At 37.0% G+C, this 21022-nt stretch overlaps 1 protein-coding gene across 2 annotated transcripts in view; it reads left to right on the top strand.

Moving 5' to 3' along the window:
• PARG (poly(ADP-ribose) glycohydrolase) overlaps window positions 1-21022 on the top strand; it is a 61774-nt gene that overhangs the window by 31743 nt on the left and 9009 nt on the right. For both annotated transcript variants that reach the window (XM_042033232.1, XM_042033231.1), the window contains exons 10-15: window positions 8087-8166; window positions 10602-10662; window positions 11318-11393; window positions 13550-13697; window positions 18717-18795; window positions 19608-19716. In XM_042033232.1, coding sequence (XP_041889166.1) covers window positions 8087-8166; window positions 10602-10662; window positions 11318-11393; window positions 13550-13697; window positions 18717-18795; window positions 19608-19716 — 553 coding nt within the window. The remainder of the gene's footprint in view (window positions 1-8086; window positions 8167-10601; window positions 10663-11317; window positions 11394-13549; window positions 13698-18716; window positions 18796-19607; window positions 19717-21022) is intronic.

The following is a 21022-nucleotide window of genomic DNA, read 5'->3' as shown; positions in this document are numbered from 1 at the left end:
ATACAAAAGGCTCCCACTCCTCCCCTCAAATCTGTGAGACTGAAAAACTGAAATTTGTGACTTCTAAGGTAGAAACACAACTGTGTAAGTTTCCTTGTGTTTTTGGTTTTAGACAGCAGTCTGTTATCAGTTCACTTTATGGAGACTTAAACATTTTTACCTTTTTATACACTATAAAATAATTACGGTTTTTAGATTTAAATGCTGATACGTTCCCGCTTTCCTCCCAGTCTTCTCCCTGCTTTAGGTTTTTATGTGCTATTAACTACCATATTTTAAGTTCCACCCCTACTCATCCCAAGGTAGGAATCTGTTTGACAGAACACGAGTCAGTGTGAGATAGTTTAAAATTTAAGACTCACAGAGACATGAGTGCAGGTGATTGGGAGGAAGCCTGTTGTACGTGTTGGTATCAGCATACATCATCTGTGCTTCACCTCTCCTCTCCTGCTCTTAGTCTTGCTGAATGAGAGGAGAATAAAAGTGGCCATTCCTCTTTTGACACTGAAGCACTTGGTTTAATGGTGTGTTGTGACACTGACTGTCCATTTTGATACATCTTGTTACAGACTGAAAGTCACCTGTGTATAATTAAATACTCAGTAATTTAATTGAATTCTTCCCTTTTTTGCTTGGCAAGGATGAGCCTATTATGAGTCTTAAGTAATTAATAACATAATTCATTTCAAATATAGCTGGTAAAATGGAATTCATAGTTTAAGAGCTTTAATATTTATGAATTCTAGTAGACAGAATGACATCCATTCAGTGGCCAAACATTAGATCATACTAAATAGCATAAAATATTGCTACTGTTCAAATTATCAAGTTAAATTTAGGGTGCTCAATTTTTCTTTTTAAAAAACACTGCTATAATATATATGATGACAGTAGATTGGGCACATTCATGCAAAAATAACCCATCACAAAAGAAAGAATTGAATTGGCCATTTTATTTACCTTATTGATGAATTTTTCTTGGAAATTGCATTCTGGTTGAATATAGAGCCTGAATTGCATTGACTCTCTACATTTATGATGTTGGTTGCAGAGTTTAAAATAGTTGATTGTGGTGATAGTTGTAATTACACTATAGACACTATAGACAGTATAGAATTTGGTAGTTTAGGAAAGTGTCTAGTTTGGTTGTATGCAAAAGCAAAATGAAAGGAAAAATGTCTGCAATCTTGAGCCAGTGTTCTGGAAAGGGCACAGGTTGGTCAAGGACCTGTTTTGCTTCTGCTGTGTCTTTGACCTGCTACAGATTTGTTTTAGCTGTTGTGTCAAGTTAGAAGAATGCTTCCATTTTCCTTGTTCAAAAACTCCATGGTTAAACTGGAGATGTGAGAGCTCCCATCAAAGCCACTGGGGTTGAATTCATAACTGAAGGCAGTAAGTGTAATGGCATAAGCCTGGTAGATCTTCTGACACAAATATTAGCAGATGCTCTGGTCTGAAACCACCAGTATTCCTCTAGGACTGAATCTTTATCAAACAAACCTTTAAAGTAATTTCAAGTGATTGGAAATGAGGAGAAAAACACACTAGTTAAGATATATTTCTTTTATGGAATATATAATATATGAAAGGAAATGGGAAACTGTATGGTACATTTATGCAGGAGAATTGAAATCTAATTTACCAGTAATGCAATTATCTCTCCATAAACAACATCAATTTCACAACATTAATGAATATTCTCTGGGGAATAAATTATCTAATGACTTTGAGAGAGCTTGGTTTGGACTGAGATGTATTGCTCCTCTTGTAAGTGGTTCTACAGTTTTTGAGTTAAAGGACACTGATCCTACAAGACTCATTCTGTTACACCTACTTCGGGCATGTGAATTGATTAGCTTTGGATGGACTACTTTGAGTATAATTTTCTGTAAAAAAATTTAAATCCACATTTGTGTTTGGTAAATGTGGAAATACTCTTTAAATAGGCAACTTCAATAGGACACTATTTTTATGAATCTGTCATAATTACTTTGCTGTAGTGATTAAAACAGTACTGAATCTGAATATTTTTAGCTTAGCAAATATAATAATGTAGTTCAGAACTTAGTTGTACCGTGCTGTTGGTTGTCCTTTGGTTTAGATTCCAAGGGTGAAACATTTTACCCTGCTATTCCCTGGTGTTGAGCAGTTGGAGTTAGCATCTTATTATTTCATCAAGGTCAGATACCAACCTGATGTATTTTAAGACTCATAAATCACCAAAACCTTTTGTTAAAACAGATTTATAATGCTCCAAGTTACTTTCCACAATAAAGAGAACTACAAAATGAAAAGTGCAGAGAAGAGAGATGTGAGTATGTGGGAGTGTCTGAGATGAAAGATAGTTTTTTGCATCTAGATTTACCAACAAAATTACATTGCTCAGTTTTTTTGTTTGCACACATCTTAAAAGTCATTATTTAATCTAGAGATGAAGTTCTAATATAACATAAAGTTGTTGAACAGTGCAGTGTTCTTAAATAACTTCTCAGATGACAACAGCTTGTACCTATGACACATCACAGTAAATAAGAAATTGCCCATGAGGTTGAAATATTGAATGTTTTGTTTTTCTCCTACTTGATATGAAGGAAATTAGAAAACTCTAAAATTACATCCTTTGTAAGCAAAGAGAAGGAAGGCAGTTTTAATACAGAAAGAATTCATGTTGAGTGGAAGAGGCACACACCAGGCACCAGAAAAGCAGAACCGAGGTTGCTGTGCCTGACTTCTGTATGGTTGTGCTCTGTTTTCCTATTGGGAAGTGCAAGATGTGGACAGTGGCATTTCCTTTTGTTTGTCAGAAGGATGGTTAATATGCCTGCTTTTCATGTCTCTGGAAGGAATTCCTCATTTGGATTATTCTGCTTTTGATTTCCATTAAGTCCAAATTTCATAAAGTGAAGTTGTGATATTCTGAATAGTTTTCTTTCTAATACTCACTTAAAATATTTTCAATGATTGCAGGACTTTCTAATAAGGGTTTATATTTTATATTGGATATAAGAATGCCCCATTTAAAATTTGGTAAGGTTTCGTTATCTTGCATTATCTAACTGATGTGTAAGTATTTAAAGCTGTCTAGGGCAGTGGTCTCCAAGCTTTTTTGATCACACATACCTATCAGTAAAACATTCTTGAGCATGCATCCCCAATGTATTCCTATTTATTTATTTAGTAATTACATACATGTGCTACTTTATTAATATATTGCATTATAAAAATTTAGAAAGGATGAGATACAGATGAAATAAAAACTACTTTAAAATGTTTTTTATTTAATGAATGGGACAAAAATATATTCTTCCTGCAGCCTAGTGGATTGTCTTGCACACCCCTTGGGATAGTTTGGAGACCAGAGTGGGTCTGGGGTATTACTGTTCACAAAATACAGCTACATACCAGGATTGAAACATTGTGTAGTTTGTTTCCCTTGGCAAGGGAAGCATAAATTATAGCAATGAAACACTTGTTGCAGCTTCATTCTTCGTGAAAAGTCCTTGACTGGTCCTATCTCCTATCTTTTTCACTGAAGTGAATCTTGAGTGATTTAAAATTCCATTTTGAAAGGTGGATATGTTTCTGTATGGAGGGAACCCCACCCTATAAATAATCAACCAAAACAGCTTTCTCAGAAAATACTTGAGGCAAAGGATATGGGTAGCTAATGCAATTCCAGTTATTCCTGTATGGTAAACAGGTTAGCTTTCATGTATTTAGAGAATGAAATTGCTCTCTGTCCCATGCAGTTGTGTGATAAGCACGCATAGTTACAGACACATTCCAAATCTTACACGGTGGGCTCCTCTCTCTCTGTGCACATTAATGCACACAGCTTTCTTTGACCTTAGATACACCAGTATCTATAGGCAGTCCTTAATGTGGATGTGACTAAGGTTGCCTTAAGCCCAATTGAATAAAAAATGTCAAATCATACTGAGAGAGAATCCTTTTGAAACAGTGTTTTGATAAGCTGTGCTTAGTGTTGGAAGTCAGAGCTCAAAAAATACTTCATTAGAAATATAATACTGGTTTTGAAAAAGAGAGAGTTTTATATTTCTCTTTTGTTCCTGGAACTCCAGTTTGTTTTCTGGGGTTTTTTTTATTCCAAGAGGTTGGGAATTGCAGGAGAAAGATGAAATAGATGCCTCTTATGTGCTTCCCAGTGCAACTAATGCAATCCTAAATGGTGGGGTTATTGGGCCATTCAACACTATATTAGTTTTTCCTTTAGGGTGCTGTGTATCAGCATGAAATTTCAGTGGTTCCTATTGAGGATGCTCAGCAGCTGAGAATGCTCAGCCACTTAGTCAAAATAGCCCTCAATTGTATGGAGGGGAGTACAAGTTTGATAGTAACATACTTAAGCATATTATTTCCACCCGTATATGTATATATATGTATGTATATACCCACATATATATACATGTGTATATGTATATACATACCCGCATATATATATATATATGTATATATACATCAGGTAAGCATAGGCTTGAAATGCAGCAAGATAGAAAAAGCAAGATATTTGGTTTATTCTCTTTTCCAAGTGTTTTGTCATCCACTACCTTAGACTAAAACTGTTTAGTGATTAGCTCTGTTGCTGAGGTCGAAGGAAACGTCTACTCAGTATTTTCGTTTCTGCCTTAACTTTCCATCCTCCCCCCTACTGAGTCCCTTTACTGGGTGAAATTCATCTATCCATATGACTTCCATGTAAATCCTTCTTTGACTTTAATTTGTAGGAGAGGATCAGGTTTTAGTAAAATGTTTCATAATTGTTTAGATGTTACGTTATCTTTAGTGAGATCATGCTAAAATAGAAGAAACAACTCAAGTGTGTCTTCAAGTCCAGTAATAAAAGGCAAAGACACTTTTTAGTGCATGTGGGGTAGTGGAGGAAAAAGAACACATGGTTATTTGTAGGGATCACAAGTACAAAATTGTATATCCACACTTCTGCAAAGAGTACCCGTGGAACGCCATGGATTTATGAATGGGAATTGTTCTTTGAAGTATGATCCATAGTGCAAATTTTTGCATATTGTTACAGCGTGTACACCTGTCTGGGTCTTACAATAGGTTCCAACTTCAATGTAAAGACATGATTATTCTCTTTGAAAAGAAACCCAGCCTGGCTGTGGAAATATCATTATGAAATTATTGAGCTGGGAGATTAAATCACGTGATTGTAATGGCTCCTGCTGGAGCCAGTTCTTAAGAGTAACATCATGGGAGCAATTTAACTCCTTGGAAATTAAATTTTACAAGTATATACTGTATTTTAATTTTACCTTGATCAGAAACAATGTATTTGGGAACTGTTTACTTAAGCTGGTTCAAATTCTCCTCAGTAAACTCCATGCATGCCGAGGTCACTTTTGTGAAGCTCTTAATGTTCTTAAATAATTTTTCTCTTGTGTCATTTTAAACTCATCCTTTGAAGTTCCATGCAGGTTTGAAGTCCACTTGCTCAGGAAGGAGTTTGTAACAGATTCTTTGGAGCTTTTGACTCCAGCTTTAGGAGGTGGAAATATTGGTTGCAAATATGACAGTTTTGAGTTGACAGTCAAGACTGCAAAAACCAGAATATTGATTGCACTTTTTAAAAAGCTTTTTTTTCCACCCCAAAATTATTAGGAAATTGCTAATGCAAAAAAGGTACATGTTTTTGTAATAATTGTTGAAATGTTATGAACTACTGCCTTGTATCTTTACTATATATTTAGTGGCAGTTTTACATTTTCCCAATATCAGTTTTTACTGGTTTTCGTATTTTATTTCTCATGTATTGGATTTCTCTCCAGAACAATTAAGTGTCTGAGTATTTGCTAGAAAAGTTTTTTTTATTTAGCTGCAATGACTTTAGCAAACTACAATGTCATAAGCACAAAGTTCTCCCCCCTACTTCCTTATGCTTTAAAATCTCTGGCCTTGAATACTTAAGCGTACCTCTGTGGAGGTCTTCTGTTTGATTAACATTGCTTCTACCCTGGCTTGGCTGGAGAGGCAGAGATGAATTTGCATCTGTGTTTGGTGATCAGTCCTGGAGGCCTTCTCAGCTCCTGAAGTGATAAATTGAAGATACTGCATGGCAGTGGGAACGTCCTGTACAAAGCCAAACAGCTTACATACGCAGTTGCCAGTAAGATTTCAATTACTTCACCTGAAAGTAGCCTTGCAGTGCTTTGCATTTGATTTACAGTGCACTTCATTTGGATGAGTTCTTTAATTGAAATTAATGGGTTTTGGCCCTAGGTGGTTCTGTCAGGAAATTGTATGGTTTCCACTTAGATTTTCGGGTGTTTTTTTAGTAGGATCTGTGTCTCAGCACTTGTAGAAGAATTTTATTTAATATCTTAGTGATGCTTTCATATTGCTTTATTCTTTAAAATATTTGCTTCAAAAATAAATTTTTCATAATTTTGCCTAATTTATTATTTCACATATAGGTTCAAGGTAAAAGGTTTGTAACTTTGTCATGTTATGTCTTCAGTTAAATTAATGGGGTAGGACCAGGCCAGGATTTTTGAATCATGTAAATATCACTTGCTTTTCCTGTTGCATTCACAAATCTGACTGGTTTTAGCTTGATCTGACTTACTCTAGGCATACTTCTTCAAGTTCTTCACCTTTCCTGCCCAGTCTGCTGTTCATACCGAGTTACATATTGCCTTTGTGACATGAAGAACTCTCTCCTGAGAGTTCGCAATGTAAGCAAGGTGTCACTTTGATGTGAAGAGGCAAAAAAATTAGTAAAGGCATGATCAGGCTGACAGATAAATTAACCAGTTTAAAGGCTTCATACAAAATGAGACTTCCAGGTAAGAGGTTGGGGGTAATGTAGGCAACACCTGCACAGACATGCACACATTAACTTCTTATATGAACCCCTTTATAGCTGTGCAAGCTCAAGGCCTTGATAGAACTTGCATATATAGGCCCATTTTAGAGTAGACTGTTTAAGTCTGGAGTTTACCTTCTTAAAGTCCTGATTCACTGTTCAAAGAATAACATGTTAATAAAATTAACCTCTGTGACTTGATACAGATTTTGGATGCAATTGATCTCTTCAGCCTGTATACATCATAAGAATTTTTAAATGCTGAAATAAATCTAGTTCACTTCCTTGCTGAATCTAGTTCAATTCACCTCCCAGCATTCTGGTTTTAAAGGCAGATTGTCATTCCACTACACAGAAACAAATGAATAATGTTGTGTCATTCCTTTACTTAGACTGTTTATTGGGGGGAATCTTATATCCTCAGGGCTTTCAGTGGATCAGAGATCTTTTAGTAAACTTCAAAGGGTATTATTTCTGAAGTCACTGCTGTTCTTCCTTCCAGATACATTCCATTATGTGTTGCCAGTAACAATGCCTTGTCACTCTCTTGGAAGTGAAATTAAGTAATGCATGTTCAAGTTGCTGGAAGATAGATGATGCAGTAAAAGTATTTCAGCTAACCTTAAAAGAATGCATTCACTTAATGGCTAAAAATAGGATCCTTCTATTTAATGCTTCAGTTTTTCACAAGTGACTGTTAGAATGGCAGTAACAGCCCAGTGGATGGAGCCCTTTGTGTTGGGGGAAGGTGCTTTTCTTTTGAAATGCTGCTGGTGCTGTGCAGCTCTTGAAAGCAGCATGGTTGCATTAATTCTTCTGAGCAACTCACTGAGCTGAAAGAGGGTAAGACATTTGGATCTTGGAGTACTCAACATAGATGTTTTCACCCCTTGGTCACTTAATGGCCTGTTAAACATTTCAATTTGTTGCAAATAAAACTAAGAGCTTTCCAAAATGTTCATAATGAAATTACATTTCTTAGTATTAGAAAATTGGTGCAAGTGAGAGAGGCACTTGTGATCTTCATAAGAAATGCAGCAAGTCAATAAGCTCATTAATCCTAAAATCTTGAATTACAGAGGGGCTGTCTAGAGTGTTCTTTCTACAGTACAGTACTTAAATGCAAGGCTAATGAAAGGTGTACATAATAATTACAAAAAATCAAATTGCAATTAGTAAGTAGCATTAATTCCTATGCACTGTATCCCTGAAATCTGTTTGCTTTTATTTCTTGTTTTTCAGATTGTTTGAAGGGCGGTCACCAAGAAAGCCTGAGAAACTTAAGACCCTTTTCTGCTATTTTAGAAGAGTCACAGAAAAAAGTATATCCTTTATTCTTTTTTTGAGCTGCAAAGCAGATACATGAAAAATTTAATCCCATTAAATTTAGAAATAGCTATGCAGCCATGATAGAAGTATGTAACAAAAGCCTGCTTGCAAAGTACACTGATAATGATATTAATGGCACTTCTTACCATATGTATGATGCATGCAGGCAAATTTTTTGCCCAGAGCTCATTCTGTTTTATTTTCTCTGATGAATACATAAATATATATGTATGTATATATGGGGTGTGTGTAGAATACAGAGATATATTTTTAGCCCCCTGTAGATATATATATAAAAAAATGTGCGTGTGTATCATTGTGTAGATAAATATATGTATATATATAATGCTTGTAATATATGCAGCCGCTTGCCTCACCACATCAGAGTGAGGATGTAGAGGGAACTGGGCACCATTAGAGTCATTAAAATCACAGGCTTAAGATTTTGAGTCAAGCTTCACTTTTCCTGCAGAATGCATATTTAGTCTTTTGACTATGATGTTTGTAGTTCTGAGGTATTTTCCCCTACTCGTGTTGGTATTTCAGGTTTTTCCCTTCCATGGTTCCAAAGCAAAGCTGTTTTTAAAGTTTGCCCAGTTCAAATAAAACAAATGATAGCAAGACATGAGAGATCTCCTGCTTTTGGAGAATTTAGTGCATAGTCAGATCTTCTGTTATTACCACAGATTTCAACATTTGCATAAGCTTTCAAAAACAGACTTATTTTTGTGATAACTACCATAGCTTATATATTGCATTTTTGAGGAGAAAGAGATTTTACTGTCGTAGCATACATCAGATCTGCAGCAATACCTTTATAATAGTCTTTTTTTAAAGAACTTCTTCTTTACATGTCAGCATTTTGCTATTAACTTCATACTTTCTCAAAGGATTTGCTTTAAAAGAAAGACAGATTTAAACTATTAAATATAAAAGCCTGTTACTTGGTTTAGACCATCTTCAGTTCATCATTTTAATTCACCACAAAGTAAATGCAGCTAGATCCTATTTCAGCTGTCAGACTTTAAGCAACGTCAATTGAAGTAAATCTCTGAGGTAGAAAGTAACTTCTGATCTATGTGTGGGACTGAGAAAAGATATGGTGTACAGCTTTTTTTAATACTTGAGTAATAATGTTTTTGTGCAAACCAAATCCTAAATTTAGGCAGCTGTCCCTGAGCCCCTGTGCATGTGAAATCTGATGGGAACATGCTTAATGAAACTACCATATTAGATTTCCTAACATTATAACTTTAAGTAAAATTTAATAAGATTCTCGAATGCTCTTTTTTGAATTAAAAATTCATATTGCACCTTTAAAATACCCAATTTCTTACTCTTTTTTTTGTCCCAGGAATTAGTAGGGCTGAAGTAGCTTAGCTCTATAAATTACTGTAATAATTTCACAACTCTTTCTATTGTAAATAATAATCGAATTCTCTGTAAAAGAAGAGAAGACTTTGTGCTCAAAAGGTGAATGCTTGCTTGGTAGAATACCACAACTGATAGCAGAATTCCCTTGTGAAAGAGCACTTCATTACTATGCTTGAAAACGATGCACTTTTTTCCAGAGAAAGTAGCCCTTTTTTAACCTAAATTTTAAAGAAAAGCGTAGGACCACTTAAGGCTCTTTTAGAAGGATGCGTTTGTGCTGTACATACTTTTCTGAATGTCTTCACAAATCAGCACAGTAGACTTAGTGTAGCAGAGAAATAAGTCTTAATTGGAGTTTTTATTAGGATGATATCACCTAATAAAAAGTTGGTATTTTCTTTCTGTTGCAAAACTGAACTTTTTTGAGTAAAATGAAGAGAGAAGATGATACTGCATCCTTCCTGCCATGAGAAACAGCTCCTCTTTTTCCCTTGAGGACAGGAGTCTTTTCTCAGTTGGAATACAGTGAATTTCACTGGCATCCTGGCAGGGCTAAAAACTGCTGGATTTGAAATCTGCTAACACTGCATCCTTATTGACATAGCTGGACTTTCTTGGAAATATGAGCTGCTGCTTCCTCCATCCGTAGGTTGAATACTCTCTGAATTGTCTGTTGACATTGAACAGTTGTTGATTTTAAAGGTTCACAATCTATTTTTCTCTAAAGCAGCACATTTTAATTCAACTACTGGGTCTTTCTAGTAGTGTTTAGTGTTGTTGAAGTGAAAATCACTTAAGAAATAGTTTTTCCTAGATCTGGAAAACTAAAATACTCAAACTGCAAAGTTGGAAGAGAAGTAAGTACTTTGGTCTTCATGTTACTTCTCTTCAGTTGGAGTCAGGGGAAGAATCAGAGTCACTCTTGAGGAACGTTAAGCTCTTGGTATCTACCAAGAGTTATGTTTGTAGTTTTCAAAGCTTGCCAGTTAAGATAATCTAGGGGCTAAAGCTCCCACCCTTAATACATTTTCCTTTGGGGTTGGTTTGCCTGTAGAACCTACGGGATTGGTGACGTTTACAAGGCAGTGTCTCCAGGAGTTTCCAGACTGGGAGAGGTAAGTCAAACATCCTGTTAATGTAAGAAATTTCTTAAGTCCACGTTAACTGAATGTCATTCATTTGGAATTGATTCAGGTCTGGAAGTACTACAGAAAACAGTGTTTGCTATGGATTGTTGCAGAAAGAAATAGAGGGCAGTGGGTGAATTGCCACAAGTAGTTTGTGTCCTGAGTTTTCCCATATGTTTGTGTGTAAAGCAAGCAAGTCTTAGTTGAAGTTTTAAAACAGCAGCATATCTTTGGTGCTGTTGCTTGAGTGGGGGGAAAAAAGAGAAGGATGGCTTGATTTAAGAAATGACAGGAAAGATAATGAAATATGGGTGATAACCAGCATGAACACAAGTATTTCAGCTTTATTGCTGGTTAGCAACTTAATGTGGAACAAGAAAAACTTAGAACTTCAGATTTGGGCTTTTTATGGTAAAAGGTGGAGAAACTGAACAAATGACTGTGTTAAACTTTTCCATATTGTGTCTGCAAGGCAAACATGTTTTCTTTAATCCATCAGGGTTTTTGTGGGTTTTTTTAAAATCACCTTATGTTTAAGGTGTGTAAGCAGTTTGGGTTTGGGTGAGTTTTGTTTTAAAATGAATGTTTTTGTGTGGGGGTTCTGAAATTATCCTTTCTGTACAATATCTTTCCTCAATGGTAGATCTCAGAAAAAGCTATCTAGATTGCATGTCACCTATGAAGGCACCATCGAAAGCAATGGACAAGGTATGCTCCAGGTAAGTGCATATAACAGTTAATGTGGCTTTCATGTTTTTGTCATACTTTCATGGTCTGCCAGCCTAACAAAGTTATTTGTTTATCCTCAATTCACTTAAATGACAAGATGTTATGCAGTGTAAAAAAAACCATCAAAATCAATTCCATGGTCAGTACTGTCAGTGTTCCCCAGCTCATCTAGGTAGCACATGTACCTGTTACAGGAAGAGCTGACAGAAAATCACAAATCCTGGACAGCTTCAGGTCTTCTGGTTCAAGCCAGGATCAAAGATTGACAAGATAAAAGATTCAGGCTGCGATTTCGATGACTTGTCAAGGGTTTCAGTTTATTAAAAAAAACCCAATCATTCTTGTGCCCCAGACAGTGACCAGGTCAGTGTTTCAGGAGACTTTTCTTGCTGCTGCCAGCACCACTGTTTCAGTCTGGGAGGCAGTCAGCAAAAGAAATTCATGAGGAGGATGTCCTGTCCATATCTATAGGAAGTAACATGTTTGAGTTTTCAGATTAGTTGTTTGCTTTCTGCTTTTCTTAAAAAAAAAAGTCTGCCTTCTAGAATTCTTTTACAAAAAAAAGTAAAAATCAGAACTTTTTTAGCCAAGGACAAGTACTGCATTGGAAGAGGAGGAAGGAGACTAGGAGGAATTTTTTTCTGCAATGCCTTTTGCTCACATTTTAAAATGTCTCATAAATCTATGAAACTTGAGCACTCAAATGTGTGATGAATTATGAAGAACTCAGCAATTGCTCAATAATGACCATTTTTCTAGTGTTTCACTCTGTAAAAGGGACTATTGCCTAGGATGTGATATTTTTCCTCCTGGCATATCTCTGCTCTGATGAAGAGCAGTCACTCCAGCAGGGAGCAGGATGAGCATGGCAGGGCAATGCAGGAGTCCACTGTGACCCCAGCCTCAGTGGGCAGGGGTGGTGACAATCACAGTTCCTGCTGACTGGCTGGTGGCCATCAGACAGAGGCAAGGTGGTGAGTCAGGATGCCAAGGACAGTGAGAGATGTCTGGTGGACATGTGGGCAGCAGCAGAGCACAGGACTGGGCATGGGCCCACAGGGAATATGTCTCAGGTGAGGACCAGGACAGGGGTGGGTGTTAGTATGGGACAAGGATGGGGCCTGAGGAGAGGCTACTCAGTACAGTTACAGTGCTTTGGGGCTCTGGCACACTGAACATTTGAGTGGTTTTCATATAACTTTTTTGATCGTAGTCAAGTTTAGCAAATCTCAAACAACTGAAATGTGTTGGTATTTCCAGGATAGACTAAAGGAACACATGCTGCTGTAGTGGCTGGCTCTTGGTGTGCTTTGGACTCTGCCTCCTGGGTCAGTTTGTAATCTACACAGGTGTTCATGTCACCCCAGCAACTTCTGTCCCCCTCCTGTACCTCTGCTCTCATCAGCTATCTAAGTAAAAGCCAGTAAGAAGCTAATAGCATTTGAAACATTAAGTAACTTTTTAAAATTACAAATTTATATGGGCAGTTAATTTGAGTGAATAGTAATTACTTTATTGAATAAACACACTCCTTTTAAAACTGTTGTCTGTATGAAAATGTAATTTGCAAAATATGTACCATTGCAGCAAAAATAGTCCAGAGCTTCTCTATTTCAAGCAGAAACCTTTAGAGTCAAAATTATTTGCCTTGTTCAAGTGCATTTCAAGGAGAATTCATAAGAGGATTTTTTTGGGTATAGAACTATTACAGGGGCAGTGCTAATCTAAAGATGCTTCAGTGTAGACAGTTGGGGCAGAGTGCTTTTTAAAGGACAAACTCATGATTTTTCAATGTCCCTAAAAACAAGGCTGTTTTCATCTTTCACATTTACTGAAATGTGTTTTATTCTGAAACATGTACCTCTTCAAGGGAAACCCACAAAACTTGGATTTGGAGCATTTGAGATGCAAAATTTTTTTTGCTGTGTAATGTCTCATTTGTCTTAAGTTTTCTGAGAAGTTGAATGGAAAAAATAAGGAAAGCATAATCATGTTAATCAGTCCCTCTGCTTGTAGTTTTAAGTGATAGCAATAGATTTCAACAGAATAACTGAAATTTGTACATGATTTTATTTACCTTGGTAAATGAAAGGTTTGTTTTTTTTTTCTTATGCCATCATAATCCTCCTGAATGTATTTTTGGTAGGTTGATTTTGCAAACCGTTTTGTTGGAGGTGGTGTGACCGGGGCAGGACTAGTACAAGAAGAAATTCGGTTTTTAATCAATCCAGAACTGATTGTATCAAGGCTCATCACTGAAGTCTTGGATCACAATGAATGTCTTATCATCACAGGTTAGTCTTTGCAGAAAATGTTTCACATTGAATTCTGGTTTTATATATATAAAATACTTTTCAAGTTGAAGTTTAGTATGTTTAAATGCTGTAAGGATAAAAAAAAAGTAGAAAACCAAAAAGTTGATACTCATTTGACAAAGAGCCTCCTACTTCATCCCACCTCTTAACACCACAGGGTCACTGTTCCATAGATGGTTTGTGAAAGGAGGAAAAAAAAAAGTGACAGCAAGCAGAAGAACTTTTTTCCTCTGTAAATGTGTTTGAGGATTTGGTGTCTTAGCTAAAGAATGCTGATGGGCAGTATAGGTAACAGCCACAATTTCCAGCTATTAGCTGATACTGCTTCTCTTATGTTGAAGGATGTGGGGTTTTTGTTCCTCTCTGGAATTTGTAACATTTGATGTGATCAGTGGGATTGAACACTCCTAAGAAGAGGAACTACCTTCTGATTACCTAAAAGGGGAGGAAATGGAAGAGTAGAAAATCTGCATCCATTAGAAAAAGGTAGAAAGCTAGAAACTGTCTCTGAAGGACTTTGATCTTTTAAGTTCCACATATGTGTTTGTGTTACTTGTAAGTTAGTTATGGGCTCCTAATTACATCAAAAACTACCTGCTTCTCTAGTGTGTTGCTGAGGGGTTGTGGACAGAGACGTCCTGCCTGTCTGGAGCTTAGCTGAAGAGGTTTTTTCTTTTGCTTTGCACTGTGTCATAGAGCTTGGAATGTGTTATTATCCACTGGATTAAAACAGTTAGCATCAAAAGACCAGATGTGACTGTTAAGAACTGGAGCAGCCCAGGTCATGCTGTCTCAGTTCTGTACATGAGTGAGCATTTATCACGACTGAAGAAATAAAATGATGCTGTAATGCTACTTTATTTACACTAAAGAGCAGCTATAAAGAAAAAATATATGATCAGAGACATCCTCTGGGTAAATATTATAGAAGACTATGTTTTTATTTTTCAGTCTGCTATAGTAAAAATGTTGGGTTTAGTTACCTGAGCTGTCTCAAAAGTCAAGAGTTTCTGTAGGTATTAGAACACATTTCTTGGAAAAATCCATCAATAGCACTTCTTTCTCTCACATGCATACACAGTAGAAATTTGAGCTTAAATCTTGCAGGCCTTACTCTGTCCTGAGTTATTGCTTGTACTGGGCAGAGCATCTTTTGTTTTCAGTCTTACGCTTGGTAATCTTTTTAAGGCAGTGTTTTATTTTGTTTTGCCATCCTGCCAGAATTAATGCCTTTATCTGTGAAAAGTTTTTGATAAATTGGCTTTTGTGATTACATTTTAAAAAAATGAGTCAACAAAAAACTTCTTGGCCATCAGAGACTTCTGTTCTGTATTTTGAATATGATACCATATTAACCTATTTTAAACACTGTCCTCTGGGAGAGATTTCTTTGGGAAGGATAAAAACAGAGCACAGCTATCAGTCTGGGTAATAACTGATTGGGGGAAAACACTAAATCAGTGTTTTGAAAGACCTCCTTGCATTTCCCTGCAAACAAAAATGTTTATTTGGTATGGACAAGTAAAGGTGAGAATGTTTTTTCACTGCAGCAACATTTTAGTTTTCTTGAGTACTTCAGTGTTTTGCAATTAGTGTTTGGGATGTGGAGTTCTTCTCTAATGGAAATATTCATTCCATCATTTTTATTTAATCTCTGGAGCTTTTCCACCTTGGTTCTTAGCCAAGTCTCCTCTGTGTCATGATCCTCTTGATAAATTACATTCTTTGTGATGCATCTTGACTCTGCAGCCTAATGGGTATAACTGTGTAGCTTAAATTTGCAGAGAAGTCCAACAAATTGGGAGATAAATTAAATTCGTTGTGATTTCACAGTATCTGGTTAAGATCACTGCTGTAATGACTATGGAACTGGTCATGCAAACAGTCGAGTTCTTCAACACAGACATCTACCTACAGAAATGTCAGCAGCAACACCAGAGATTCCCACAGCTGCATTTCTGGTAGAGCTGTGAATAAGGTGTGAGTGCTTTTCATTCAGATTTTTTTTTTTTTCCTTTCTTTCTTCCCCCTGTTGGAACTCACACATCCTTGGGCAGCATTAAGAGCTGATGAAGCTGTGTTCCATGTTTCCTTTCAATCTACAGATCTATTGATGGCCAGTTGGGACCACAGCCTAGCAGGGCAGTTTTGGAGACTTCTGACCGCACTACTGAGGCAGCAAATGAGATGAGATGGGTTGAGATAATTGGTTTGGCTGAAGATTTACTCAGAGGGGAAAATTGGTTTTCAGCTGGATTTAGCAGTCTGACTGTGCCAGTGCTGGGAGAGCCAAAGACTAATGGTGGTGCAAGATAAGGATTGGAAGAACTGATTGACAGGGAAAGAAGGACATTCTTCTCACTTATGGCACTAAAAGTGCCTTTCTGTTGGTGACTACAAAACTTTACTCTTGCAATTTTCACATGTACTTTTTATTTAGTGCTAGTGGTCCTGTCTCTTCAGGGATATAATTTCTAGCTCATTAAAAATACTAGAGGAACACTATGGTGGGATTTTTCCCAATCCCTGGAAACGTTATAATGCTCTTACAGATCATACGCAAATGTAAGGCTAGACTATGAAGTCTGAGAAAGGTATATTTATTTTTAGTAATAATTGCAAATCTTTGTAAGTTGGTGAGGTCCCATAAACACCAACACTTGGAAATTTCACATTTTGTCTGACGATGTAACTTTTAGAAGTGTCACAAAGGATGGACTTTTGAATGGTACATGTATATACATTCTTTTGACTTTAGGTAGGCTTTTCTAGGTTTTGTAGCTTGTTTTTAAAGTTCTGGTGGAACTTTATTTGTGGTTTGCCTTTTTTTTACTTCCTTTTATTCATTTAATGAGAAGAAAAAAAATTCACCAGAAACACTGACATATCCAGCTTATCCCATACTGCTTTTGTTCTCCCAGCAACAGAAGTTTGTATCCCAGTAGTTCAGAGGCAAAAGTGTTGCTAGTCAAATAATCATTTTTGTCTGACAAATTTCCAGAGCTTCACTTATGAAAACTCATTGATTTTCATTAACTTCGTGTTTCTAGGACATGACTTTAGAGTCTGTGTGATTTCTTTGAGTTTCTCCATTATTGATTTTTTTTATAGATATATGTGTATATGTGTGTGTGTTTGCTTGTTTGTTTGTTTCCTGGTGCTTTTGTCATCAGACACTACACTTCCATAAAAATTAATGAAAACAATGAACCTTGAAAATGCCAGTTTAATACTTGGACTATAATTTAATCTATCCTGGTACAATATCTTGATGACCTAGAGTTTTCTTTCCCCATCTTAGACACCAAAGGAAATGCTTCCTTTTTGAAGCTGGAAGTTTTGCCTAGGTTGTCCTCTAAAGAGAGCTCTCAAAAGAGTCACGTACTTCCTTTGTCTATCTTTTCTTGCTCTGTGCTCAGACACTTTTACCAAGCATATGAAGAGAACTGAATTTTATTCATGTCAGGAAAAGTCTTAGTGAAGGTTGATAGCCTGCAATTCAATTAGAAGGCTGATTTCTGAATGTGGAAGCTGCTTGTGGTTGTCCTTTGTTTGAGGGCATGGATGTATGTGAATACATAGGCGTATTCTGTCATCCACATTTTTCAGATGATTTTTTATCAGGAAGTGAACTCAGTGAGGAATCTCTTACCATCCCACTCATTTTGCATAGCGACTTTTCAAAATAGCCTTGAGTGAGATTTGTGTGCCCTCAGAATGATTAATCTTCTAGAGTAAATAAATAATGCGTGGGTAACAGGGCAGATGAGTTAAATGAACATTGATAAGTCTTGTGAGTTAATATGGGTAAGTGGGGAAAATATCTTGAAGTATATGCATCACTGTAAACAGTTTTTAACAGCTTGTTTCCTGTGCTTGAGACTACTGGAGGTAAACATTGAAATTTCCTTGTCAGTGAGGTTTAAAGTTAATAGCTTTGTTTTTGATTGTTCAACTGCATTTTTATTTAGGGATTGGAAAACTTACATTAAATGTAAACATTTATATTCTCAGGGTACTGCTGATCTGTGCAATAGTTAGGCAGTACTCATCTTACTAATCAGGTATTTCATGCTGTCAGCTTGCATTTCTTTAAAACCTCTTTTTTCCCATTCTATTTAGAGGCTTAGCTGGTGTCACAAATTGGGGTTGCTTAACAGTTCTCTTCTTGCTCTTACTGTTTATGATTGTGCCAAACTACACCTGTATGAACCACCAAACAAGTCAGCTCAGCTGGTCAGAGCACAGTGCCAGTAACACCAAGGGCATGGGTTCACTGAAGGGTTGGACTCCATGATCATTGTGGGTCCCTTCCAACCTAGACTATTCTGTGGTTACTTCTGAAACTCAGCTGTTGTGAGCTCAGAACACGGGGAAAAGGTGTGATTTTGTTGTGGCATTACTTCAGCAGTATTTCTCTGAAGCATTTGTGCAATGCCCAGTTTTTGAAGCAAGGTCCTGAATCTCTATAAAATGAGGTGAAAGGCAGCCTTTTAGAAGTTATGATCCTTGTTCTTGGTTAAGATGTGCTCTTTTTTGGTCTTGGGATACACTTTTGAAAAGGAATTGGTATAGCAGAGCATAGTAGCTAAAATCACTGGTGGCCTTAGGGAGCTGCTTTCTGACAGCCTTTAATACTTGCCAAGGTACCCTATTGGACCTTTCAAGAGCAGCCAAATATGTTCCATACTGTGGTTTTTTGGGTCTTGGTGCTTTTACAGAGGTAGTTTGTTGGTGCTGACCACTTCTCATGATACACTGGGCAGCATATGTAGATCTGCACTCGTAATGTTCTGTGCTGGGTGCTGCTCATCACCTGTGGGAAAGGAGCTTTACAAGGAAATCTTGTATTCATGGTGCAAATACAAATTCTCTGTTTCCCTTTGCTTCTGGGAGCTGCATGTTCATTTGGAGAAGCAGTGATTCCTATCAAAGATTTGCCAAGTGAAAAAAATATGTACATATTTTGTATGTAATCTGGAAAATTATTTGTTTCAGGTACTGAGCAGTACAGTGAGTACACAGGCTATGCAGAGACTTACCGGTGGGCAAGGAGCCATGAAGATAAGACCCCTAGGTAAAGTTCCACATAAGTATTTTAAGTTGAGGAATAAATAAATGTGAGAAATTTGAAAACTTGGTACTTCTAAGTATTTCCTAGCATTTGCCTTAATAGGATATTTGCTTGATGTTGCTCTCTTCAGTAGGGCCAACAAGCTAAGAAAGTTATATCATATTGGTAATGGCATACTAATGCTAATAAGTGGTACCTGCCCTTATGTCGGTTCTTAGACCAACATCTTTTACAGTTTAGAGATATATGTATTTAATGCACATTTTTGTTAAGATACTGATTTAACTGTGAATCGCAATGTCACAGGAAATTTTGACAGCGAGACCTCAGATGACACGGTGCAGCTGATGTGTGACAAAATAAGAATCAACACCATGAATCTGAGTAGAAATCTCTGAGATCTTGAATTTATTTCTCCAGCAATGTCACTAGAGTGCATACACAAAATTACTCATTTGGTATAGAAACATCCACAGTGTACTCTCATTTAAATGTTGGCGGAAGACAGAGAAACACTGATGTTGCAGTGTTCTTACATACTTGATAAATAGTACTGTGTTATTAGATTTGTTTCACGTTCATGCCCAAAGTCTAGCCAGAGTATTTCTAAATTTCTGGGGAGGCCTGTCTCATTTCTGATTCTGCTTTCATTCCCAACCCACAAAGAAAAAGTGCTCCATTGTCTGTTACGAATTCACCTTTCCAGCTGCTTCTAACACAGAAGATCTGCAGGGAATTGCTCATTTTGAATTGGAGTTATATGGCTGATATTAAACAACTAATGTCATCTACTTTTCTCCCCCCTCCAATTTTAGGGATGAATGGCAACGACGCTACACCGAAATTGTTGCTATAGATGCATTTCACTTCAGACGTTTCCTTGATCAGTTTGGTCCAGAGAAAATTAGAAGAGAGCTCAACAAGGCCAGTAACTTCTTACAACAGCCTGCAGTCTAGTGTTTATAGAACCTTTTCAAACATTCTTATATTATTGTCCTCATCTAAGGAAGTTCTTGCTTAGTTGTGTCTTATATGAGAGGGTTTTGCTGTCCAATGTTAAAGCAAAAGATTGTCAAATATATTTCTTTGATGTGCTATTCAAAGGTGTATTTTATATAACTTTCAAAAATATAAATGAAACTTGGATATACATTTTGTTAACTTTTCCCTGTCCTGCTTCTAAACAACAGTCTGAGAGTTGGGGTTGTTCATCAGGGAGAAGAGAAGGCTTCAGGGAGACCTTGTTTTATCCATCCAGTACTTAAAGGGGTTTATAAAAGGAAGTGAGAGGGACTTTTAATATGGGCAGATAGTGACAGTACAAGGGGCAGTGGTTTTAAACTGACAGAGGACAGGTTTAAATTAGGTATTAGGAAGAAATTCCTTACTATGAGGGTGGTGAGGCACTGGAACAGGTTGCCAAGGGAAGCTGTGGATGCCCCATCCCTGGTAGTGTTCAGTCCCAGGTTGGATGGGGCCCTGAGCACCCTGATCTAGGGAATGGCATCCCAGCCCATGGCAGGCAGGTTGGAATGAGGTGATCTTTAAAAGGTCCATTCCAACTCAAGCTATTCTATGATTCTAAATTGCAAGTGTAACTTCTTTCCCTGTGATTTGTGCTGTTGAATCCTACTCAGCTGTGCAGTCAAGGTGGAAAAGGAGGTGCCTCATGTTTTAAGATGGGGCAGTTCAAAAATAGGGTGCCCCTTGCTTTTCTTTCACCTTTCTTCTTTGCCCTTGGGGTATTGACTTATTGCCTGGGAGTTTACCTTTTCTTATATTGATGTCTTCTTGAGATCAGATCCAGCTGTTCATAAATCCTCTTTATTTTCACAGTGGCTGTAAGGGCTGTTGTAGCTGCTTATGTGTGTATGCATGCCAGTTAGAGCTTACAGTCTTCAAGAAGACTGACAATGCAGGCCAGTTGTAATCCTTTAAACAAAACTTCTGGGCTGACATTCAAAACTAGCACACTTCCTACTAATAATTCTTTCACATTATTAATCATTATCATTATATATTCAAAGTTATCAGTCCTTGACCCTGCCCTAGGTCAGCTGTGTATGTACAAAACTGCACTTTGCAGTGACTGTGGTGCTTGATAATCTACACATCAAAGTTGCCAGGCTGAAGAGTTCTTTGAACAGGGGAAGCTGGAATTGTGGTGGACGTAATTTTTTTTCCTCTTCTCTTCTCTTCTCTTCTCTTCTCTTCTCTTCTCTTCTCTTCT

Source organism: Corvus kubaryi, unplaced genomic scaffold (genome assembly GCF_017639235.1).
Source record: "Corvus kubaryi isolate FWS band 111438036 unplaced genomic scaffold, C.kubaryi_AGA036_p1.0 37357, whole genome shotgun sequence".
NCBI classification, from domain to species: Eukaryota; Metazoa; Chordata; class Aves; order Passeriformes; family Corvidae; genus Corvus; species Corvus kubaryi.
This window is presented reverse-complemented; position numbering and strand designations above follow the sequence as displayed.